The sequence below is a fragment of the Lithobates pipiens genome, unplaced genomic scaffold (genome assembly GCF_037356315.1).
Source record: "Lithobates pipiens isolate NorthernLeopardFrog02 unplaced genomic scaffold, aLitPip1_a1.2 Scaffold_23, whole genome shotgun sequence".
In the NCBI taxonomy this organism is placed as follows: domain Eukaryota; kingdom Metazoa; phylum Chordata; class Amphibia; order Anura; family Ranidae; genus Lithobates; species Lithobates pipiens.
This window is the reverse complement of record NW_027507785.1, coordinates 109,379,662-109,406,572: the sequence shown is the minus strand read 5'-3', so window position 1 is coordinate 109,406,572 and position 26,911 is coordinate 109,379,662. Positions and strand designations below refer to the sequence as shown.

At 41.7% G+C, this 26,911-nt stretch overlaps 1 protein-coding gene across 7 annotated transcripts in view; it reads left to right on the top strand.

Moving 5' to 3' along the window:
• Positions 1–26,911, top strand: part of IQSEC1 (IQ motif and Sec7 domain ArfGEF 1) — a 1,458,014-nt gene that overhangs the window by 1,049,583 nt on the left and 381,520 nt on the right. For all 7 annotated transcript variants that reach the window (XM_077452165.1, XM_077452166.1, XM_077452169.1 and 4 more), the window contains one exon: positions 9,401–9,457. In XM_077452165.1, coding sequence (XP_077308291.1) covers positions 9,401–9,457 — 57 coding nt within the window. The remainder of the gene's footprint in view (positions 1–9,400; positions 9,458–26,911) is intronic.

Here is a 26,911-nt window from a genome sequence, read left to right as displayed (position 1 = left end):
CCCACCCTAGTAGATGAAGCCTTCACCAAATTCCTGGACACCCAGCCAGTAACACACCCGGTCACACCCCAACCACATGAAACCACACCGAACAAACCAACTGTCCATTCCCAAACTCACAGCACCAGATTCATTACTCAATATCACTCCCAACACAAAAAAATGGAAAAAATCTTCAAAAACCATTGGAGTATCCTTCTAGAAGACCCTCTGTTAAAAACCTCCATAACAGATACCCCCAAGATAACATATCGTAGAGCACGCAACATAAAAAGTTTTATCGCCCCGAGCAAATTAAAAACCGATAACAAACCAAAGCCACTCAGGACATTCCTCACCCTGAAGGGCATGTACCAATGCAAGAAACAAAAATGTCTCACCTGTAAATTTGTCCAACACCGCCAAAAATCTTTTACGACAAAGGGCAACACATACCAACTAAAAAAGTTCTACAACTGCTCCTCTGAGTTTGTAATATATGCAATCCGCTGCCCTTGCAATCTACTTTATATAGGGCGTACCATTCGTACCCTAAGAAAAAGGTTTGGCGAACATCGCCGATCAGTAGAAGGGGACTCCAATCTCACTATCCCACGACACTTTAAAGAACACCATCAAGGGTCCACAGAGGGCATGCAAGTATGGGCCCTTGAACAGATACCTGGATCCTTCCCCCTCGCAGAACGTTTCAAACGTCTCTGCGAGAGGGAAACTTTTTGGATATATACGTTAGACACCCTCACGCCTGGAGGCCTCAACGAGGACATAGAAATCAACTCAGTTGTCTAATTTTTACCCATCACACTTTTTCCATGAGATTTTTTAATGAGACTTAAAATTGCTTAGCCGCCCCCGCCCCCCCCCTCCCCCCTCCCTTTCCCCCCCCCCCCGCCCTCACCTCCACAAATCAGTATCCACGCGCCTTTTTCTGATCCCACTATAAGTGGGTTCACACACGTACGAGTGCGTGTGCATGCGTATGTATGTATGTATGTGTATGTATATATATATATATATATATATATATATATGTATGTGTGTATGTGTGTGTATGTGTATGTATATATATATATATATATATGTATGTGTATGTTCTGCTCTAACATCCACGTCTCATTTTAACACCATTTTATTGTATTTTACAGTACCAAATTCTCACAATATCAAATCCTATCAATATACATGTCTCTCACCATGTTATGTCATAATACCCACCATAGAAATATACCTTCAGCAATTTAATTAACAATTTTTTGCCCCTTTTTCATTTTAATTTTATTTTTATTCCTAGTTCTATTTTTATTTTTATTTTTATTTTTATCTTTATTTTTATTTTTATTTTTATTGTTTTTTTTATTGTTATTTTTATTCCTATTGTAATTTTATCCTTATTTTTACCTCTATTTTTATTGATTCTTTATATATTTTTTATATATATTTTTTATATATAAAAAATTTATTTTATATATATATATATATATATATTCTTTATATGTATTTTCTATGTATTTTTTCAATTTTTAACAACCTTCTTTTAATTCTTGCAAAATCCACTTCTATCTTATACCTTTAACAAGTATTTTCATAATTTTTTAAAACAATTTTTAAAACAATTAAATAAATAAAAATAAAAAAGTTCCAACTCTTATCACTTTTTCCCACATCTTGTCCACACTATCCAACTTGTATCCACATACATTGATGGACACACACACAATAATCACATACAACCAGCCTGCAACACATGAGCAATCAACACCATGCTTTGGTCGGAACAGCTCCGCCCCATAAGGTGGAACCTAAACGACTAATTAGAACTGCCCCCTTTCCCTATTTAAACCACTCCAAACATAGTAACCCAGATGCCTGATGAAGGAGCACGCATGCTCCGAACGCGTGCAACGTAAACCACAACGAAACGTCATCGCAGTGCGCCCCTCAACATAACAACGAACGGACGAACGGACCTCCCTGACGCTGTTACACCAAGCCGTGCGACGCTGGGAACCACCGGCGCCACCGGACGAGAGATACAGCCGAACGAGTTACCACTTCTCCTCGAGAGCCCTGCGATGCCCTCTAGATACATGATGTGCCTGAAACCTTCTGGTAGAGTGTGAGTGCATAACTTCACGAATTAAATGTCTTTGATTCAACAATACTGCACTTAGATTGGCACTGTTTTTTCTTCTGTTTATATCATCTCAGCGCAACCTTGTCAGTTTCCCCTCCCTCCTGCACTTCTCACAAGTGTCATGTGCAGCCTCCCCGGTGCCCCGTAGCGTGATCTCATGCTGTGTGTCAGAGATCTCAATTGCCATGCAGCCACTGTAACAATGTCCCACCTCCTAGACCTCCTCTTGTGATAGACGGCACACTGATCCAATGCTAGGAATCATTCTGCCATTTGTCATAGGAGGCGGGACATCATTACAGCGGCTGCACGGCGATTCAGATCCAGCTCTGATACACCGCGTACCATCGCATTACCAGGCACTGGTAGGCTGTACCTGATGGGCACTGGCAGGCTGCATGTCATGGGCACCTATAGGCTGTACATGATGGGCACTGGCAGGCTGCATTTCATGGGCACTGGTAGAATGTATATTATGAGCCACCCTAGGCTTTTACTCGAGTCAATACGTTTTCCCATTTTTTTGTGGTAAAATTAGGTGCTTCGGCTTTTATTCGGGACGGCCTATACTCGAGTATATACGGTATTTACTAAGGTAGGTAGCATAAGCATTACAAATAGATAATGTTGATTCAGAGAGTAAAGTTTTATCTAAACCAGATTTCACAAATGTGTGAGAACATTGGTCTTCTTCCTAATGCTGGTACTGCGCAAATCCCCCCCCCCCCCCCATTTCTCTTTTTCTCGCTTTAATTCTTCTGTATCCCCATTCAGATTCAAACTTGCAAAAGACGGTTTTACCTGATTGGCAAGTGTGAGAAGTTTCTTTATTCTTTTATTAAACTTCAAGTATGTGGGAGACGAAGAGCATACAGTTGGTATGTTTGGAAACAGCTCTCTGGCATCACAAACACATAATTACATGAGGTTTCTAGACCACCAGGTTACCAACAGAAGTCAATCAGCCACTACACTATAGCAATACCTACAGTAATTGAAAAATCAAATTCCAGAGCATGGAGGCTGTGCACCGTGTACATAGCTCATGGATTCATTTTTCTGTTGTGGCTGATAGTGTACATTAGAATGAGATTCTGTTGGGCTATGGATAAGAGACTAACAAGCACTTCTGCATATTCCTAACATCATCAGCTAACTGGCCATTGAATGGTCTCAATGATGCCTATTGTTTTCTACTTTTATCTGAAAAGAACAAGCTGCTCAAGCTTGATGATAACAACTCTTGACAGAGAGCTGCGGAAGACACGGCCTTTTCACACGCATAATTAATAACATGCTACAAATTTTAAGTGATTGTAAAGTCCCCTCCTTTTTTTTTCTTATAAAAATAACACACATGTCATACTTACCTGCTCTGTGAAGTGGTTTTGCACAGAGTAGCCCGGATCCTTCCATTTTAGGGTCCCTCTTCTGTTCTCCTCCAAACTGTGTCCAAAACTTTAATCACATAGTATCAAAAATTAAAAGCGATGTTTCAGGGCCATGCAAGACCCCTTCTTCAGTCATGTGTGTGGCACTGGAATCGCATTGGTTGCCACATCGTGCTGATGTGAACCAGCACTTAGTGTCTTATATAAGACAGCGGAAGATCTTTACATTATTGGGAAATGCCACTCTACCAATGTGGCGGTACATTTAATCACTGCTGGGAATCTGTGGTGGTGGATAAAGCATGTGTTCCCAAGAGAGGTGGAGATGCTTTTCGTCTCCTGTGTAGGAGAGAGGTTTATCGAACTTTGCAACTGCAGACCCGTATCCCCTAAGAACTCTGAGAACTTTGAGTGGGATGTCACTAATTTCTGTGAGTGACAACGGGTCCAATGCTCATCTCCCCTCCTGCGCAGCTGATGGTCTCCATCAATCCACCATTCTGGCGGGGTTCACGTTTTTATTATTTGTTCCCTTTTTTTGTGGATTTTAGGCATGGAATGGGTGTCTGTAGAGTTCCTTTTTTCTTGTATTAATGGGGTTGGCAACTACATGGCAAATGAGGTTCAATGCAGAAAAAATTTAAATAATGCATTTGGGTGGCAAAAATATGAATGCAATCTATACACTGAGGGGAGGACCTCTAAGGGAATCTAGGATGGAGAAGGACCTGGGGGTCCTATTAGATGATAGGCTCAGCAATGACATGCAATGCTAACAAAGCAAACAGAATATTGGCATGCATTAAAAAGGGGATCAACTCCAAAGATAAAATGATAATTCTCCCGCTCTACAAGACTCTGGTTCGGCCGCACCTAGAGTATGCTGTCCAGTTCTGAGCACCAATCCTCAGGAAGGATGTACTGGAAATGAAGCGAGTACAAAGAAGGGAAACAAAGCTAATCAAGGGTCTGGAGGATATAAGATATGAGGAAAGCACTGAACTTATTTTCTCTGGAAAAGAGACGCTTGAGAGAGGATATGATTTCAATATATAAATGCCGTTCTGGTGACCCCACAGTAGGGATAAAACTTTTTCACAGAAGGGAGTTTAACAAGACTTGTGACCACTCATTAAAATTAGAAGAAAAGAGGTTTAACCTTAAACTACATAAAGGATTCTTTACTGTAAGAGCGGCAAGGCTGTGGAATTCCCTTCCACAGGCGGTGGTCTCAGCAGGGAGCATCGATAGTTTCAAGAAACTATTAGATAAGCACCTGAATGACCGCAACATACAGGGATATACAATGTAATACTGACTATAATCACACACATAGGTTGGACTTAATGGACTTGTGCCTTTTTTCAACCTCACCTACTATGTAACTAGGTAATGTATTCCTGTCTCTGTCGGGTGTTTATTGTTATATATGACCCTGAATATATGTTTTTCTTTTCTGTGTATTGTGCCATTTTGGATGGTTTTAATTTATTGGGTATTTTTCTATTTTTGTCAAGCAGGGGTCATTTGTGTTGATTGAGTTTGGCTGTGAATGAGTGTGTTTTCCCCTATTTTAACACTGGCCTCACAACTGACTCCTCATTATGATTATGCACATGATATGTAAAATGTGTTAACGAGTTAGAATCCTGTGAGTGACTGGCTTTACTACAATAAAGAAGTCGATCTTTGGTTCTCCGTTTTGGTGTTTGGCTATCTACTACATGTTTATTTCTCTTTTATAACACTCGATAATGCTTGCCCGATAATACTTGATTTTCTCTAAGCAGAGGCTTGAATGTTCATCTGTCACCCAGCAGTATAAAAATCTGAGGTGAAATGGATAAAGATGTCCAACACAGTTGATTCCAGATGCATACACAATTGTGGGTGACTCAGGTTTTTGGGTATTCCACTGGGGCTTCTTCCATTGGAGCCACAGAGAATACAACCTGCTTTCTTTTTCTGGGTTTTCTACAGGGGAATTTCTGTTTCCCAAAGGTAAAGGTTTCCAAGTTGCCAGATCACACCCAAGATATCTGGCTCCATGTGCTTCTCCAGTGGTCCTAATCATCTTTGCACTCTTGATGTCTCTGTGGAGTTAGTCAACCTCCTACCTCTGCTGAAGTAACTGCATTGCCTCCAGAATAGGTGTTTTCTTTAAGGAGGGTATGACGTGATACATGTCCACACCATTCTAGTTTACCTGTGAACTTTATTTAATAGATTATATTGTGTGTAGAATGAAAAGCAGCAAGTCCTCAATTAAGTCATTGGTTGCACATTATGATCAGGTTCCCATAGGAACACTTTCTTCTAAGGTGCTCTTTCCACATGGAATACCACCATTTTTTTTCTCATCCTAGCCCAGCAGAAAAGGAAAGCTTGATGACTACCAGAGGGAGGAGGGGCAGCAGCACAACTTGCCTTTCACCCACTTTGTAGAGAGATCCATTATTTGATCTCTGACCCTTCAGGTTTCTTCTCAACCTTGCCACAACATGGTCTCTTTTGACTTTGGAAATCCACCAGTCACAGATGGGGTAGGCCAAGCATGGAACTTCTTGAGGAAATTAATGATCCAGAGAAGGGGGGAATTTGGGACTTTGAGTGAGATGTGCGTTTGGACAAAAATAGATATAAATGGATAAATTGCACAATAAAGAGGAAGTTTATACATATAAATGCACATGGGGCATGGTGCACAGCAACTATGATGAGCTGATGGATATATAATAGACATGAAATTAAAATTCCATTATTGCACATGATACATCAAATAAAAAAACAGAGTATGATGTAAACGCATGATTGAATGAAAAACTGCAATTAAAAGCGTGATGCGTTTCGTTAATGAAGTTCTACTTCTTAAGAAGCAAGTGCAGAGTGCGTATCTATAAAAATATTCCAAATTACACAAATGAAAATTATATTAAATAGGGATGTAAGGTGAGAAGAAAACCAAACACCCCAGAGTTACTTACATATCAGCTCTAAAGTTGGTTATAAAATGCTAATACCTGATGGTTGAGGAAAGCTGGGAAATATCCATGCCGGGAGCTGTGGGGGCGTATAACTGCAGGTAGCCAAGGCGCAAAAACACCACAATCGTGGGGAGAGATGGGAGGTGTCCATGGTGAGTTGCATAGAAATGCCTGCAAAGGTTCCAATCTGTATGAATGTAAAATTTGAGTGGTCAATGGAAAATGTAAAGCTGGACTTACAAGGGGCATAGAGCATGTAGTGGTAGGCCGCGTACACACGGGCGGATTGTCTGCCCAACTAAGTTCGGCAGACAATCCGACAGACAGTCCGTTCAAAATTAGCATGAACGGACTTGACCACACACGATGAGCAGACAGTCCACTGAAAGCGTGCGTGATGACGTGTACAGCACGTACGACGGGACTAGAAAAACAACGTCCTATACACTGCAATGCAACCTTCGGCCGTGTAAACCCTTTCTGAGCATGCGCCATACTTAGTCCGTCCAACTTGCCTACACACGAGCGGACTGTCCGCTGAAACCAAGTTTGGACAGACAAAACCAAGTTTGAACGGACTGTCTTAAGGAAATTCCGTAAGACTTTGTTCGTCAGACTGTCCGCTGAAAAAGTCTGCTGAAGCCCACACACGAGCGGATTGTCCGCTGAAACACTGTTCAGCGGACTAAGTTGGGCACACAGTCCGCCCGTGTGTACGCGGCCGTAGGGTCAATGTGAGGGTGAAGGGACAGAAAGAAGTGTAGTGAAGACCACCAGAGACCCTCACACCAGAGCAAACAAAAGGTGATGGGGTAAAACATCCTAAGATCATGACAGACCAATCCTGTCCAGAAATTCAGGAACTAATAAGGGTAGCGAAAAACCAAACCCAGTGCTAGTGACATGGCTTCCATGTGTGATCCATAAAGTGTCCAGCATGAAATGAGAGACCTTGCCTCCCACAAGACTGAAGTATATACTAATTCATGATTTCTCATATCACCCACTTCCCCTACAGTAACCGCACATTTTGACTTTATTAATAAATTGGCACCAGGCATCAAATAATAACAGTGTGCGGGTTACAAACTCTAAACAAAACATTTACAAAAACAGGAGCCAGGAGGACAAGAGTTTCTTGTTCAAACAAGCGTATTGTCTAAGACAAGTTACATCGAATAGAATTGGTAAAAGGAAAAGACCGGGGCGCCTTGATTGATTCTGCCAGGGAGCACACAGAGAGATATTCTCCTCCTGGCCGCACAGGGACAGGAAGTGTGTCTTGAGACACGATTGGCCAGGGATTCCTAAGATTCCCTGGCCGATAGGCTTTTTTTTAATGGCCGGGAAGAGAATGAGGGAGACAATAGCGAACATTCATTCTCTGTTGTCACACAAGTGGGTGTGCACAGGGCGCAGTGCCCTGCATCCTTAGCCCACCCTTTTTTGAAGCCTCTTTGAGCCTCTGGCTCTAATCACGTGCTTAAAATAAAAAAAACATTGGAATCCATGCATCCGACACACCACATGTAGATTAGGGGGCCAGATGCATGGATAGTGGGGCGGAGCCCCTGCGCCTCTAATGGACAGGCCTCCCAACCCACTACTATTTGCTGCTAAAACAGAAAGATTTTTTATTAACAGGATCTGCACTTTACAAAGAATGTAGAAGGGAAAGACAGCAGATATACATGTAAAACTTGTGTAGGAGGATTTGTTTCATCTTTGTGTATTATCTGTGGCTATTCATTTCACTGGGTATAGGAGGGGGTTTACAACTACTTTAAGGGATTCATTTTAAATGTTTTTTTGTATATTTTTTTCATAACATTAGGGACAGTGGTCATCTCTCCATAGTAAGAGGAAAAAATTCTCTTAAACAGTTGTTATTATTGGAAGATTTTCCTTTAATAACTTGTTTTTTGACAGTTGCAAAATGTTGGCTTTCCCATCACTTTCTGTCACCAGCAAAAATAGAAAGTATTAACCTTCCCAATAGAGATACAAAGTGCAATAGAAACCTGCAAAGGTTTTGAAAGAAAAACAAAGTCATTTAAATGCATTTCCAGGTTGATCTGATGCCACTGTAGTGACTGGCAGAGAGGATTAGCAAATGAGGTGTGCTGGGAACTATAGGTAGGTCTAGTAGCTACATTAAGTAAGGTCCGGTCTGGCTCAGACTGTAGGGGTACTGTTTTTTTTTTTTTTTTTTTTTTTTTTTTTTTTTTAGTAGTCAAGCCCTGAAATTTGATTTGATATCCTTCCAGCATGTCTCTACCCTTTTATGCTTTTTAGAGAGTTGAGCTTATACTAGTCCACACTGTTGGACACCTTTCACACTGAAGCGTAGCTAAAACAGAGCTAAAGCGCTGGTCGTTTTTGCGGTGCTTTAGCAGCATTTTAGCGGCACTTTAGCAGGACTATTTCTAACATCCCGTAAGCGCCCCGTCTGAGTGTGAAAACACTCATGCAAATGAATGGGAGGCAGTTTTCAGGTGCTATTTCTAGCGCTAAAACGCCTGAAAACTGCCTTAGCGTGAAAGGGGTCTTAAAGAGTGTACAGTATGTTACTATTACTATGTTAATCTATGTTTACATATATTAGAAAATCGGCATTGCTGGTTTTATTTACATTGTGATTATGATATGCTGTTTGGTGCATGGAAAGTATGCCAGTGCTAAGGGAGCATGTACAATGTTCTATTGATTCTATATAGTGGAAAGATATAGAGAGACACTATAAAAATCATAAATGCATATTGTCATGCCTTGCATAACATTACTCTTATTCTCCACTAAATCACTAAGTCACCAAACACCATTAATGTTTTCGGTCTTAGGTCAGAAGTCATTAAATCAAATCTGATTTCTCTTTCTTTCTCATTATATAGTTATTACCCACGGACCTCACTGGAAGCCAGGAGCGGTTTATCTACAGAACCACAAAGGTAATGTGAATATGCAATATTCGCAGAACAGATTATACCTTGTCTGCTCTGCATAGGCCATTACTGACTTTGTTAAACTTTTTTGCTTAATTTGTATCTGTTTTTTTTTTTTTTTTAAGTTATACTTTGCTTAAACTGATGCAAACAAACTTATTTCCTTCCCTAGAACAGGAAATTAAATGCATTTCCTACAAACTGGCATCACATTAAAAATAAATCACCTTTGTCTTAATGTATTTGTTTTGTTCAATGAAGAGGGCTGACCTAAAGCTGAACTGAATGAATATAGCCAGCTTTTAAAATGTGCTGGCTTACAGTAAGTTAAGTCCAATGGGGTGTATGCTATGTCATGAGCTTATCTCTTTTATTTACAATTGCTGAGCTCCAGGAGTACAGCGATCAATGTGATTCTCGGCACTCCATCAGGGGCGATGCTGCTTTCTCCCACAGCAGCCACTTTCCTCTCTGCTGTCCATTCACAGGAGGCTTTGTATTTTGTGAATGGCTTCACATAATACAAAACTCTCCCTAATTGTGCAAGGGGAAAGGAGAAATGAGCAGAGTGGCTGTACATAACCCACAGTAAAGCAGCAGTAGAGATGTAAATTGTAAATGAAAGCGATAAGTCCACGAGTTGGTTTATGCCTTGTTAGAATTAACCCATAGTAAGCAGGCACATTTTAAAAAGGAACTAAATTCCTAGCGTTCAACTTTACATTTATTGAACCTTACTGCATTTTAAACTCCCGTATTCAGTATGTATTTGAATTGTGCATTTACCTGTTTGCCTGGAGTTCAGCTTTGAGCCTTTATGAATTTGTGAATTATTATTTTATAAGCTTGGAAAAAATGTGTATAATTTCCTCTGGCTTTGCTTTAATTTAAATCTGACTTTACACTAAATTTAAGTTACTGCTCTGTCATCTGAACGACATTATACACTGTCATCTTGCTCCTGAGAGTACATAACAATTTCAAATAACCAAGACTCATAGTTACAGGGAATGTAGGCTAATGCACAACCCTTGTGTCATTCATAAGCCCTCTTAGGAAGAAACAGGATTATTAAGGTAAATGGAATTTAGGTGACCTTTGACTGACAAGCTGGAAACTAGGACTTGGGGGAAAGTATGCAAAGCTATTAAAATAGAACTTCACCTGAAAAAAGGAGGTTCTGCTTTATCTATTTACACACACACACACACACACACACTTACACACTTTTCAAGGCTTTTTTTAGGGAGCGGATACCTAATTTTGACAGGTACCTGCTCCCTCTTCCACTTCGCCTTGGCCCCCTTGTCTGTCTGCAACAATCTGGGACACGTTGCAGGTCCCAGGAGGCTTGAAGTCGATTATTTACAAAACACTGCATGACTTGGTCATGCACAGTGGGGAGCTGGCTGTGAAGCCTCAGGGAGTCCAAGCTGGCTTCCCACAGTAAACATGGCAGTGCCGAGGACCTGAACACTGGTAAAGAATCAGCCTGGGTGAGGGCACTGCTGGATCCCTGGACAGGTACGTTTTTTTTATTTTATTTAAAATCAGCAGCTACATTATTTGTAGCTGCTGACTTTTTTTTCTTTTTTTAAAACAGACTGAAGATCCTCTTTAACCAGTTGCCACCCACCCCACCAAATGACAGCGGGGTGGTGCATGTATTGCTCTGGGACGACGTTGCTAGAACATGGCATGACCCCGATCTCTGTAAAGAGCCGTGTCTGTGTCACTGATAGAGTGTGTGGCGAGGAGAGCCAATCAACGGCATCGCCATGCAGGGGGACATCTAGGCATGTAATGAGGGCCCTGATTACAATATAGCACCAACAGTGTCACCAATCAGTGCCCACAAGTGCCACCAATTAGTGTCCATTAGCGATGCCAATCAGTGCTGGCTATCAGTGCCGCCTATCAGTGCTGCCCATCAATATCCACCACTGCTATCCATCAATGCCCACCAGTGCCACCTATCCATGCCAACCAGTGCCGCCTATTTGTGTTCATCAGTGCCACCTATCAGTGCCCATAAATGTGGAAAATTAGTGCCACCTCATCGGTGCCCATAAGTGCCACCTCATCAATGCCCATCAGTTCAGCCTATCAGTGCCAATCAGTGCTTCCTCATCAGAACACATCAGTGAAGGAGAAAAATTACTTAGTTTACAAAATTTACTGACAGAAACGAATTCAAATAATTTTTCTTTTTCAAAATTTTTTTGCAGTAAAAAATAAATAACCCAGCAGTGATTAACCACTTATGCCCCAGACCATTTTGCAGGCCAAAGTCCAGAGCACTTTTTGCGATTCGGCACTTCGTCGCTTTAATTGACAATTGCGCAGTAGTGCAATGTGGGTCTCAAACAAAATGTACGCCCTTTTGTTCCCACAAATAGAGCTTTCTTTTGGTGGTATTTGATCACCCCTGCAGTTTTTTATTTTTTGTGCTATAAACAAAAAAAAGCGTTAATTTTGAAAAAAACACATTATTTTTTACATTTTGCTATAATAAATATCCCCCAACAATATATAAAAAATATATATTTTTTCTCAGTTTAGGCCGATACGTATTCTTCTACATATTCTTGGTAGAAAAAATCGAATAAGCGTTAATTAATTGGTTTGCGCAAAAGTTATAGCATTTACAAAATAGGGGATAGTTTTATGGCATTTTTATTAATTATTATTTTTTTTACTAGTAATGGCAGCGATCAGCGATTTTTATCATGACTGCGACATTATGGCGGACACATCGGACATTTTTGAGAAATTTTTGGGACCATTGTCATTTATACAGCAATCGGTGCTATAAAAATGCACTGATTCCTGTATAAATGACACTGGCAGTGAAGGGGAAAATATCATTTTTATTACGTAAGCCTAGGCAATTACTATGATTTAGTTATTTTTTTTGTAAATTCTTTATTTAAAAATGAAGAGCATGCATAAATACAGAGATCACACTGGTATAAGTCACAATAAAGTAGTCGTGCCCAGTAACCCCTTACATATATCGCAGTGTAAATAAAAGGAAAAAAAGGAGACGTTTCTTATCAGGAGGGGAGCACAATACGCTTCAAGGAATCAGGAGACCTCTATACCCCGCATGGCCCTTTTTACGTTGTTCGCCATTTTTTTAGGGGATTGGTGAAAATTTGAACCGGTACTGACCAGCTCCAAGGTCACAGAACTCACATGCTGACGTTATAGACAAGTCAGGAAAAGAAAAGTGTGTAAAACAGGGACAAAGAATGGGAGAGAGAGAAAGAAGAAAGGGGGAGAAAAGGAAACAAAAAAGGGGGGAGGAGGGGGAGAGGTCAGTACCACCATCCAGTCACACCCACTCTGTCTGGGGAGCTTCAGGGGAGCCAGGTCACTAGCTGTCCGTACTCCTCAGAGTAGATGAATTTCTGCCAGTGAAACCATTTTTTGGAAAATTTCTCGTTTAGGCCTTTTTTTCCGTGGCCACCAAGTCCTCCATTGCATTGAAGTCCGCTTCTCTTTCCAACCAAATGACTACCGACGGAGGTGGGGCTGCTTCCAGTTCAGTGGGATGCAACCTTTTGCTGAAGTGAACAGGAGCGACAATATCGATTTCCTATCACTCTTATTTGGAATCTCGTGGTGATGCAGAAGGAAGAACTTGGGGGGGTTTTCGGTAGCTCCCGATCCGTGAAATTCTGGACGATATGATACACCTCTGTGTAGAAGGGCTGCAAGATACGGCAGGACCAAATAACATGCAGGAGCGTTCCAACCCCCTCCCCACATCTCCAAAATAGGTCCGTGCTCTGAGGGAACATCTTGTGAATTCTTTCTGGTGTGTAGTACCAACAAGACAGTACCTTATATACCGCTTCCTGGTGTCTTTCACAGATAGAAGTCTTGTGAGAGAAAAGGATGACCCGGTCGAGTCGTTTCTCTGTGAATTGTATTCCCAACTTGCACTCCCACCTGGCAATATACGGAGACCTAGAGTCCGGCGGTGGGGGCACCAATAGTTGGTATGTCGGAAAGATTGCATGCCACAATGGAGACTGGTCCAAACTTGGAAATTCAAAGGGAGTCAGTGGCCTCCCGAATGAGTCTGGTGAGGGCAATGAGCTCAATGTAGTGAGACAGTGTACTTTTTGTCAAAAAGATAGCCCCGCAGGGCTGGGTCGTCCAGGATCTGCTGCCTATTTCTCCATTGTCCATTGATGAGGAAGTGTCGGGCCTGTGATCTCTAAATCCATTTCAGCTCCCGGAAACTAGGGTCATTGAGTCCTAGACTGAAGGCCCGGTTGCCCACTTACGGGGGGTAAGTGGGAAAGGGAGCGTCGCAATAGAAAAGTCACTTAAAACTTTCCTATGATTTAGGCTTTTTTGTGTAAGCCCAATTGTGTGTGGCTATCTATAAAGGCACAAAAACATTCATTGAAATATATTCCCTAAAGCGTTATTGAACAATAGAAATAGAAAAAATATGTAGATGGTCTCCCTGCAGGTTGATTCCATGTTGTACTAGTATGCTCCATTCTCAAACATATCCCTCCAGTGCTAAGCTGTCACTGCTGCCAGTGCTTCTATCCTCACCCAGTTTTTTTCCAGGTTCACTCTCTCTGGCCAGTTGAATTGCCAGGCCAAAATGACATCACTCCACTACAGCACACAAAAGGCACCATAAATGTGGTCTGAGCTGTGCTTCTCAGATTATATTAATGCTGACAGACCAGGAGAGGCATCAATGACGGAAGAGACCACAAAATTCCCTTTAGTCTAAAAACCTTGCCTCCAAGCATTATATTTTTTTATATATGAGAGTTTAATACTTTAACTGACCCAAAAGATGTAAATTAATTTTGGGTAGACCAAACCCAAACCCAAAGTAGCAGTGATATCTTCACTGTGCTGCACATAGTCTATGCAAAGAACAAAGATGCAGGTAGGTCCTCCTACTACAGGCTGCCTGTAGAAAACTACAGGAGGGGCAGAGACAAGACCAGTCACTCTGTACAAGGTAAGAGAGCAGCAGTGACTGGTCTTTGTCACACTAGATTACAGCACAGATCTGGACAAAATACGCAAATCACACAAGCACCAAGTATAAATACTCATACCTCATGTATTTAGACAATATTGTGCACCCTGGAGTTTATTTTTAACCCTTTAAAGTCCACATTTTTCAATGAGTTAGCGTGACGCAAAATGTGCGCTACCAAACAGTGAAGCAGAACGTTAAAGGGTGCAAATGATGCCATGTGACACACTGCATAGCAGGGAAAAAGCAAAACTTAGCACATGGTAATATTGCAAAGCATTAAAATAAATGTTATTCCAGCAAAAATGGCCGATGAGCCTCCCCTGGGCTAAAATATGAATAAACTAGATGTAGACCAGTCCCAAAAAATATATATATATATATATATATATATATATATATATATATATATATATATATATATATATAAAATACTGTTTCAGCTCCTGTGCAAAATGAAATAAAGCAATCCAAAAATGATGAATATGTGATATTCCCTTTATCGTGAACCGTAGTGGCACCTTAACCACTTAAGGACCGCCGTATTGCCAATGTACGTCATTACAATGGCACAGGCAGGCACAAGCACGTACATGTACGTGCCTGCCTTCCAGCGGGTGGGGGGTCCGATCGGACCCCCTCCCGCTGGATACGGCGGTCCGGTTCGCTGCAGGAGCGATCCGTGATGAGGGGATGGCCATTGGTTTCTGGCCACCCCCTCTCGATCGCTCCTGGCCAATGAGAAGCTTCCTCCCACTGTGTATTGTATACACAGGAAGGAGGAAGTGATGTCATTCTCCTCGGGGCGGTCTTTTTGACCGGACTACGAGGAGAAGACCGAAAGTAAGTGCCCCAAAACACTACACTAACACATAGGTACACATAGGTACACAAACCCCCCCCCCCCCGATCGCCCCCCGATCCCCCTCGCCCCCCCAGTCACAGTGTCACTGATTGCATTGATCATTTATTTACTAATCACTGCATTCAGTGTCAGTTGTAAAAGTAAAAACTGTCAGGGCAGTTAGTTAGGTCCAGGGTAGCCCCCTATCACCCCCCAATAAAGGTTTAACCCCCTGATTGCCCATAGAGTTAACCCTTTCACCCCCTTTTGCCAGTGTCACTAAGCGATCATTTTTCTGATCGCTGCATTAGTGTCGCTAGGTAGCTAGTTATTTTTTTAGGTTCACCACCAGGTTTTTATAGCGCTAGGTACCCCGATATACTACCCAATAATGGTTTTAACCCCCTGATTGCCCTAGTTAACCCTTTCACCCCCTTTTGCCAGTGTCACGAAGCGATCGTTTTTCTGATTGCTGCATTAGTGTCACTAGTGCCGCTAGGTAGCTAGTTATTTTTTTAGGTTCACCACCAGGTTTTTATAGCGCTAGGTACCCCGATATACTACCCAATAATGGTTTTAACCCCCTGATTGCCCCTAGTTAACCCTTTCACCCCCTTTTGCCAGTGTCACTAAGCGATCATTTTTCTGATCGCTGCATTAGTGTCGCTAGGTAGCTAGTTATTTTTTTAGGTTCACCGACAGGTTTTTATAGCGCTAGGTACCCCCATATACTACCCAATAATGGTTTTAACCCCCTGATTGCCCCTAGTTAACCCTTTCACCAGCGATCACAGTATAAGTGTCACTGGTGACGCTGGTTAGCTAGTTAGTTTCAGGTTTTTATATAGCGCCAGGGACCCCCATATACTACCTAATAAAAATTTGAACCCCCTGATTGCCCCTAGTTAACCCTTTCACTAGTGATCACCGTATAAGTGTTACGGGTGACTCTGGTTAGTTTGCTTTTTATAGCATCAGGGCACCCACCATTTATTACCCAATAAAGGTTTAACCCCCCTGGTCACCCGGCGGGTGATATCAATTAGGTTTTAGGGTCAGGGTCTGCGTCGCCCCAGGCAGCGCTAGGTTAGTGCCAGTACCGCTAACACCCACACGCAAAGCATAAACCTCCCGTAGTGGTATAGAATCTGAACAGATCAATATCTGATCTGATCAGATCTATACTAGCGTCCCCAGCAGTTTAGGGTTCCAAAAAAACGCATTGTTATCGGGATCAGCCCAGATACCTGCTGGCACCTGCGTTTTGCCCCATCCGCCCAGCCCACCCAAGTGCAGTATCGATCGATCACTGTCACTTACAAAACACTAAACACATAACTGCAGTGATCGCAGAGTCAGGCCTGATCCCTGCGATCGCTAACAGTTTTTTTTGGTAGCATTTTATATTTAAATCCGGAAGGCAGTGCTTGGTTTTCGGGGTCCCGTACGTGGCTAGGCTCCCGAAAAGTCCCCCACATGTGGTATCCCCGTACTCGGGAGAAGCAGCAGAATTTATTTTGGGGTGTAATTTGACTTATGCCCATAGCATGTGTGAGCAATATATTATTTAGTGACAACTTTGTGCAAAAAAAAAAAAAATTGTAAAATTCCTGCAACTTGTGGCAAAATATAAAATATTTCATGGACTCAACATGCCTCTCAGTAAATAGCTTGGGGTGTCTACTTTCCAAAATGGGGTCATTTGGGGGGGGGGGGGGTTTGTGCTATTTTGGCATTTTATGGCCTTCGAAACTGATAGGTAGTGAGGAGTGAAATCAAAAATTTGCACCCTTAGAAATCCTGAAGGCAGTGATTGGTTTTCGGGGTGCCGTACGCGGCTAGACTCCCAAAAAGTCCCACATATGTGGTATCCCCGTACTCAGGAGAAGCAGCAGAATATATTTTGGGGTGCAATTCCACATATAACTATGGCATGTGTGAGCAATATATCATTTAGTGACAACTTTTTGTAAACTTTTTTTTTTTTGTGTCATTATTCAATCACTTGGGACAAAAAAAAAATATTCAATGGGCTCAACATGCCTCTCCACAACTTCCTTGGGGTGTCTACTTTCCAAAATGGGGTCATTTGGGGGGAGTTTGTACTGCCCTGCCATTTTAGCACCTCAAGAAATGAGATAGGCAGTCGTAAATTAAAAGCTGTGTAAATTCCAGAAAATGTACTCTAGTTTGTAGACGCTATAACTTTTGCGCAAACCAATAAATATACGCTTATTGACATTTATTTTACTAAAGTCATGTGGCTGAATAAATTTTGCCCTAAATGTATGACTAAAATTGAGTTTATTCGATTTTTCTTATAACAAAAATAGAAAATCTAATTTTTTCTCAAAATTTTCGGTATTTTTACATTTATATCGCAAAAAATAAAAATCGCAGAGGCAATCAAATACCATCAAAAGAAAGCTCTATTTGTGGGAAGAAAAGGACGCAAATTTCGTTTGGGTACAACATTGCATGACCGCGCAATTACCAGTTAAAGCAGTGAAGTGCGAAATTGTAAAAAGACCTCTGGTCCTTAGGCTGTTTATTGGTCCGGGGCTGAAGTGGTTAATGTGCGCTAGCCCCTCACCTTACTGCTGTATAGTTACAGCATGAACTGGATCTGATGCCTCAAACAAGGGTCTTCAGAGGATCCCTCTATGGGTAGATGCAGTGTATGTTTTATGTATCATATGTCACTGTTCAAGATTCACAGTTGGGTCATTTGGATTCATTTGAATTCACAGTTGGGTCATTTGGATTTGCACTTTGTTCACCATTTCTGAGATTCAATTTGGTACTGTTTGCACTTTATTGAAGTTCACTTTAAGTACGGTACTTATTTTAGAGTCTGCAGGGCAGCACCATAATTACTCACTTAACCGCTTTTCATCTGCCAAGGATCAGCTGACCAGGTGCCTGCTGCAGTGCACCTCTATTTTAGTTATTAGTTGGCAGCGCGGGAGTACCACCCATATACTAAGTTCAGAGATGACATTTCTCATGAGAACGTTTTAAAACAATCGCTGTGCAATTCTTCTTTTATTCAGGCTGGGAATATTGGGAAATGTTTTTGCATGAGAGGTCTTGCTTTAGATGATGTCTGCATTCCATTTAAACTTGTTTTGTCACGTGAAACCTCATCAAGATTATCTCATAATTATGATGTTGAAGCATTTATTCACATAATATATAAATGGATCATTAGTGAATAATACAATGTACAGAGAAGACACATGAATTCTGTTCTCTCCCTTTTACAAATGTTATGTCTCTTGCAATCTGTGACACCATCTAATGTATTAAGCATTAGACAAGAGCTTGTCTAATTAAACTCAAACGGTCACATGTGACCTGCCATGGCAAGCACATTCTCAGTAATATCACTGCCAATATTTTCCTTTAGGCTTTTGGAGTTGTACTCACAGACATGTCGTTTGCCTCAGGGTTTGATAAAAATGTGTGTGTTTTTCATATATAGGTGACTGTATCTTTTATTGTCTAATTCAGTGGTCTCCATACTATGGCCTGCGGGTCAAATGCAGCCTCTTGGTTAAATTTTTCCAGCCCTAGGGGTACTATTCCTCTCACTGATACAAGGCACTATTTCTTCCACTGACATCGACAAAACACCATTCCTTCCATTGACAACCACAGCAGAGTGCTATTCCACTTATTTAACCACTTTCAGACCGGACCATTTTGCTGGTAAATGACCAGAGGTCTTTTTACACTTTGGCACTGCGCTGCTTTAACTGGTAATTGCGCGGTCATGCAATGTTGTACCCAAACAAAATTTGCGTCCTTTTCTTCCCACAAATAGAGCTTTCTTTTGATGGTATTTGATTGCCTCTGCGATTTTTATTTTTTGCGATATAAACGTAAAAAGACCGCAAATTTTGAAAAAAAATGATATTTTCTACTTTTTGTTCTTAGAAAAATCCAATAAACTCAATTTTAGTCATACATTTAGGCCAAAATGTATTCAGCCACATGTCTTTGGTAAAAAAAAAGTCAATAATTGTATATTTATTGGTTTGCGCAAAAGTTGTCACATCTACAAACTAAGGTACGTTTTCTGGAATTTACGCAGCTTTTAGTTTACGACTGCCTATCTCATTTCTTGAGGTGCTAAAATGGCAGGGCAGTACAAAACCCCCCCAAATGACCCCATTTTGGAAAGTAGACCCCCTAAGGAAATTGATAAGAGGCATGTTGAGCCCATTGAATATTTTATTTTTTTGCCTCAAGCGATTGAATAATGACAAAAAAAAATTTTTTTTTTTTTTTTTTTACACAAAGTTGTCACTAAATGATATATTGCTCACACATGCTATGGGCGTATGTGAAATGACACCCCAAAATAAATTCTGCTGCTTCTCCTGAGTACGGGGATACCACATATGTGGGACTTTTTGGGAGTCTAGCCGCGTACGGGGCCCCGAAAACCAAGCACCGCCTTCAGGCTTTCTAAGGGCGTAAATTTTTGAGTTCACTTCTCACTACCTATTACAGTTTTGAAGGCCATAAAATGCCAAGATGGCACAAAACCCCCACAAATGACCCCATTTTAGAAAGTAGACACCCCAAGCTATTTGCTGAGAGGCATGTTGAGTTCATGGAATATTTTATATTTTGCCACAAGTTGCGGGAAAATTACAAACTTTTTTTTTTTTTTTTTTTTTCACAAAGTTGTCACTAAATGATATATTGCTCATGCATGCCATGGGCATATGTGAAATGACACCCCAAAATAAATTCTGCTGCTTCTCCTGAGTACGGGGATACCACATATGTGGGACTTTTTGGGAGCCTAGCCGCGTACGGGGCCCCGAAAACCAAGCACCGCCTTCAGGCTTTCTAAGGGGGTAAATTTTTGAGTTCACTTCTCACTACCTATTACAGTTTTGAAGGCCATAAAATGCCAAGATGGCACAAAACCCCCACAAATGACCCCATTTTAGAAAGTAGACACCCCAAGCTATTTGCTGAGAGGCATGTTGAGTCCATGGAATATTTTATATTTTGCCACAAGTTGCGGGAAAATTACAAACTTTTTTTTTTTTTCACAAAGTTGTCACTAAATGATATATTGCTCACGCATGCCATGGGCATATGTGAAATGACACCCCAAAATAAATTCTGCTGCTTCTCCTGAGTACGGGGATACCACATATGTGGGACTTTTTGGGAGCCTAGCCGCGTACGGGGCCCCGAAAACCAAGCACCGCCTTCAGGCTTTCTAAGGGCGTTACAGTTTTGAAGGCCATAAAATGCCAAGATGGCACAAACCCCCCCCAAATGACCCCATTTTGGAAAGTAGACACCCCTAAATTTAGGGGTACACTAGTGAGACTAGGTAATAAATGGCGGGTGCCCTGAAACTATAAAAAAATAACTAACCAACCAGCGTCACCTGTAACAGTTATATGGTGATCACTGGTGAAAGGGTTAACTAGGGGGCTTTATGCGGTAGTATATGGGGGTCCCTGGCGCTATAAAAAGCTGCGGCGAACCTAAATACCTACCTGCCTAACTAGCGTCACCTGTGACACTAATACAGCGATCAGAAAAACGATCGCTTATTAGGCTGGGTTCACACTGGAGCGATGCGGGAACGCCACGAATGCGCGGCGGGTTCCCGCATCGCATGCCTCCCGGCGGCAGTTCACACTGCCCTATGTGAACTGCTGGGAGTGTCAGTGAAATGTTACTGACACCCCCAGATCAGTTCGCATATCGCAGTGCGATCTGCAAACTCGGATCGCATGGTGTGAACACCCATGCGATCCGATTCTGCTGCGGGCCAAAAAAAGGGTCCCGTGCGAATTTGCGGCGGGTGCGGCGGGTGTGGCGGGTGCGGCGGGTGCGGCGAATGGCTGAACTCGAATCGCACAGAGATCGGATGTGATTTGCACTGCAGTGCGGTGCGAATCACATTCGTTCTCATAAACCGCTGCAATGTGAACCCAGCCTTAGTGACACTGGCGACGGGGGGTGATCACGGGGTTAAACCTTTATTGGGGGGGTTAGGGGGGGTACATTAGAACTAAAGGGGGCTAACTCTAACTGCCCTAACAGTTATTACAGTCACAAATGACACCAATGCAAAAAAAAAAAAAAAAAAAAAAAATGACATTGGTGTCACTGTGACTGGGGGGCAGGGGTAATTGGGGGGGTGATCGGGGGGTAAAGGGGGGGTGTGAGTGTGCCTGGCATGTTCTACTGTGTGTGTAGAGTGTTGGTGCAACTCACCGATCCGCTCTCCTCCGTGTCGGAACGAAAAATACCGACACGGAGGAGAGAATACATCACTTCCTCTCCTGTGTTTACATTACAGGAGAGGAAGTGATGTCACGGGGGATTTCTATTCGTCGGGAGCGACCGCGAGGGGGTGGCCATGAATGAATGGCCGCCCCCTCGTCCCGGATCGCTCCCGGACGAAAACCGACCGCCGCAGGCACCGAGCGGGGGCCCGATCGGGCCCCCGACCCGCGGGAGGCAAGGGACGTACATGTAAGCCCTTATGCCTGCCCGTGCCATTCTGCCGACGTACATCGGCGTGCGGCGGTCGGCAACTGGTTAAACAATTGAATACTATTCCTACCACCGACACCAACAACGGGGCACTATTCCTCTCGCTGACACTAATGATGGGGGAACTATTCTGCCTCCTACTGAGCACATGTGGTATTTTTTTTTTTTTTTTTACCCCCACTGGCCACCAAGCTTGAGACATTTTCTACTCCGACAGGCTGAAGTGCGGTCCTCCTAAGGAGATAAACTGGCCCTTTGTTTAAAAAGTTTGGAAGCCACTGGTCTTTAGTATTTAACCACTTTTTTGGATTTCACTTCACCTTTTCTACAGTCCTGCAGCTTTTGAATTTTTTTTGTTCTGTATATAAAGCTTCTTCTTTTCTCTTGCTGACCCCCTTAGCTGCAGGCACTGCGGAGAAAGCCCCATAAACAAAAGCTCTAAGGTTGTTTAGGTTGTTCTGTTAGCAGTAAAGGTCCATCAACTTCTCCCTTCCAGACGTTACTTGTCAGTCTTCCACCAATATAACCAGTAGTTATAGTTTAAACGTAGAGAAGGTGCTTAGGGAGGGGGAGCTGGTAGGCTAAGCAGCTGAGGGAACAACTTGAATGACTTTAGTGCATCTGCTGTGAAGTTTGAGAATGAATTGGCTATTAGTGATTGCAGCTACAGAGGTGGGAGAACACTTGTTGTAAAGCTAATTTACTGCTTGTTAAAAATATGTACTTGAATATCCATAGCCTGGCCACAGTGCATCTCCTGACAAATACATGGCGAAGAGTTAGAAGCCCTGTCCAGTGTCCCTATTTGAAAGAGTTCCCATCTTGGTGATTATTCCTGGGATAGGAAGTGAGGGGATATACCCCCAACAGGGGCACAAAAATGGTTCTAACTGTTCCCCACTCTAATAAACACAATCACATTTCCCACACAAGGGCACTTTTTATGAATGTGTTCCCTCAACCCCCCCCCCCCCAACCATGTATGGTTGAGAAGCAAGGTAGTAATATGAGAAAAGGAAAAAAAATGGCGATGGAGTTCGTAACCCTTCCCCTTTGTACGTTGGTAAACTTTTGCTGAGAGATTTCTTGCATACAATAATAACAGACACAAGCAAAAAAATGTATAATGTAGAGCAATGGTCAATTCCCAGTCAGGCAGCGCAGTCTTGATCTGTCTTCCCAACTGTATCAAGTGTTTAGGAGACTGGATTTCTATTTGTGCTTTTAAAGCTGAAGCTGATGGTGATAGAGAATGGTGTATGGATGTCCAGAATAGTTGTAGGAAATGTTTCAGCAGTGGTGTAGACCAGACACTTGATGAGATGTTAATCATATTTTTGACAAGATATACATATATTTATGATGGTGATATGTGGTGATATGTTTTTGCATTTAACTGTAATGATTGTAATAATGAGCATGTAAATCAGTGCTGTTCACATTTAGAGGACTGCATTTCTTGCTCACGGCCTAGAAGCAGATAGTTCTAAAAGTTTTAGTAGAAAGTTCACTAATACAGGTAGAGGTGAAGAGTAAATATTTAATACAGGAAATGGCAAATGTCTGCTAGTTGTGTTTAGCAGTATATCAGTCTACTCATCATGCATCCAAATTCAAGGTGCAAACCCTGTGCCTGATCTATAGCCGTCAGCCTTATTGTCACTATAGCTCCTTGGTCCTCTTGTGCAAGTTTGACCCCACTATACAATATCTCTGTGACCACGACAGTTTTGGTGCCTGTATGTGCCTTGCATAACATAGCTCTTTTATTCAACATAAGTATATAACGTTTTATTGCAAAAATCATTTTTTTTTTTTAGAACAATCGCTTTGCCCATCAAAATAGAGCTCCGTCAAGTCTCTAGATTTTTTTGTAAGGCCCCATGCACACTGGACCTCTTTTGACATTTTTACAGCAGCTGTTTTTGGCTGTAGACGTTTTTTTCTACTGTCATTAAACTCTCCATCATATTATCTTATGTTTCCATGCACACATAGGCTGTTATCAGCAGTTTTGGGCAGTGGCATTTTTGAGCAGTAAAAAAAAGCAGTAAAAAAACCTCCAAAACTAGTGGGTTCTGAGAGACGTTTTTCAGCTGTAAAAATGCTCTAGCGCTGATAAACGCTAATAAACATCGATAAACATTCAAAAACGTTGCTCACCAGTATTTTTTAAAGTTTTTGATCCATTGAAAAAAACATTTTTTTTTTCAAAAAATAAAAAACGTCTAAGAACGCTAACACAGAAAAATGCTAATAGACACAAAAAATTGCTAAAAAGTTGAAAAACTCACTGCAAAGCTACTGACATTTTTATAACGTTATTTTAATGTTGAGTGTGCATGAGGCCTTACAGCTGCTGTTTTTGGCTTCAGGCGGGTTTTCTAGAGCCGGTAAGCTCCCCAGCATGTTATCCTATGTTTCCATGCACACATAGGCTTTTATCAGTAGTTTTTGGCAGGGGCGTTTTCTGGCTGGAAAAAGCCCAGAACGAGTGGGTTTTGTAAAAATGCTTCAACTCTGAAAAATGCAGCTCTTCGGCGTTTGAGCCATAAGCTGTTGTGAAAGTATAGTTTTGCTAAAAAAAAATGCTAATGCAAAATGAGTCCAAAAAAACTCCTAGGCCTAAATAGTGTCAATATTCAGAGAGAGATTTTAGGATGCTGTTATCACCCCTTTCCCTGTCAGTCATTTTCTGTATAAAACCATAGGCAATTTTTTTAAGTTTTATTATCACAAGACTCTTTTTTTCTAGCCTTTTAACGTAGTTTTAGGTATTTCTAAGTCAGGTGGAAGATAACATTCTACTGTGATGAGATTTTGCTGGGTGCCTTCTTCTCAGTTGGACATGCATCACACAGATCCTGAGGGAGCCTCTAAAAGGCAAAGCAGTAATTTTTGACATCACCATCATGGCTTTGGTTTATTTTGGCAAGGACAGAGCTTCCTGTGCTGATCTTTGCACAGAATTGTTTCATATGTTTACTAGAGGAGAATATAAGTAAGGGTTGGAGCATTTAAGGATATTGGCAGTAAGGAGGAGGCCAGCTCTTTAAGATAAGCCCATCTAATCCAACTACCTTTGTATTGGCTGTGTCATGAAATATAGCTACTTCACTGCTCCCTGACCGCTATAGATGACCAACTATTCAGAGTGGTTTAAATAATTGTTCCTCCCACAGAATCCTATATATAGTGGCAGATAAAGCGCAGTTATGAAAACAAAAAAACATGAAGGAGGTGAAAGGGTTCAGCCATTTCTGTCTGTTCAACAATGTCATAAATGCCAAAGTAGTTATCCGCATTGGTTGCTATCACCTTAATCTGCAAGCTGCTATGAATTAAAATCATCTCATTAACAATCAGGAGGTGAACTGTAAAAGAATTAGCTAGGGATTGCTAATGTGGCATATCTGGGAAATTTGCATGTTGTATTTATGTGATACATCTTTCTCTCTTGTTAGTAAAATCCATCTGTTTAAGTGGCCTTTAATTCTTCTTTCAGTGCAAAACCATTTACATTTTGATTATAGCGAGGCAAAGAACCTAGGATTTTTGATTCTTCTACACCATCTATACTTTCAGATGCTGCATTACCTTCTTAAAATTAGACCATAGTTATAGTAATTTGGTGGAGGACCTCTTTTCTGTTTTCTTGCACCAAAAGCCCTGTGCCATTGAAATCGTTACCAGCGCTGACCAGTACTAACCAGCCTGAAGCAGCTGTATAGATGCAAATTGGATACATGCCTTAATAGCTTAGGCTTTATGTACATAGTTACATAGTTAGTAAGGTTGAATGAAGACACCAGTCCATCCAGTTCAACCTGAGTGAGTGTCTACAATTGTCCCTATCCCTGTACATTGTACACTCACATCGGTTCCTACCCTCAAGGAGCCCACCATCCAAGGTCCCCATTTATATACTAGGGTCAATTTTGGACAGAAGCCAATTAACCTACCTGCATGTTTTTGGGCATTTGGGTATTTGTGCTATAAAACATACTTTCTGACACACAGTTGGCCGATGGGGCAAAGAGAAATGCTACATGTGATTTCTTCATTTTGGGTTTAAGGAATAACTCATTTTATTTTTTATTTTTTTTACTCAAAAGACAGAATCCATTGTATAAAAACAACAATGGTACAAAGAATGCAGGTAAAGGTACAATATAACATCATGTAGGATACCAGATAAGCAAACCAAATTTGTAATATGGATATGATATGCTCAGACAACATGGTTTCAATATATTGCCTTCCATCTCCTCTTGGGAGTTCAGGCGTAGGGTCAATTATAGTGGACACCAGAGACTGTCTAAACCTTTTCCAAAAAAAAGGGTTAATCATATATAAAGGAGTAGGAAATATTAGAACAGAAAGGAGAGCATAAGAAGACTAGAAAGGTGGGGTGTGTGTGTGTGTGTGTGTGTGTGTGTGTGTGTGTGTGTGTGTGTGTGTGTGGAGGGGGGGTGGTATTCAGGGCCAGAGGTATGGAAGAAAGGGATGTGGAAAGGAATGTGCCTGTGTTCTATAGAAAATCTGCCCGATTGTACCTGTATGAGCCCTGTTCCCACCACTCAGCTGATGCGCGTCTCTCTCTCTTTCCTCTCTCCCCCTCCTCTCCAGCTGACGTCAGCGGGAGAGCTCAGCCCCGCCCACTGCAGCTGTGAGCCAGAGAGAGGAGAGAAATCAGCTGAGCGCTGGAGCGGAGCTCATACATGTACAATCTGGCAGAATTTTTGCAGAACACAGGCACAGGGAAACTTCTTACAATGGTACAGAGAGGATGGCAACATTTAGTAGAAGTGGGTTAACAACCACTTTAATGCAGGCAATGCATTAAGGCAAGGGTATTCAAACTTTTATCAAAGGGCCAGTTTATTGTCCTTCCAACTTTAGGGAGGCCAGACTGTTGCCAGTGGGAATAGAAAATGTCCTGGTGTCAGTGGCAGTATACAATGCCACATCATTGGTATTAGGGGGAGTAATAGTGCTCCATTGTTGGTATCAATGGGAGTAATAGTGCCCCATCGTTGATATAAATAGGATT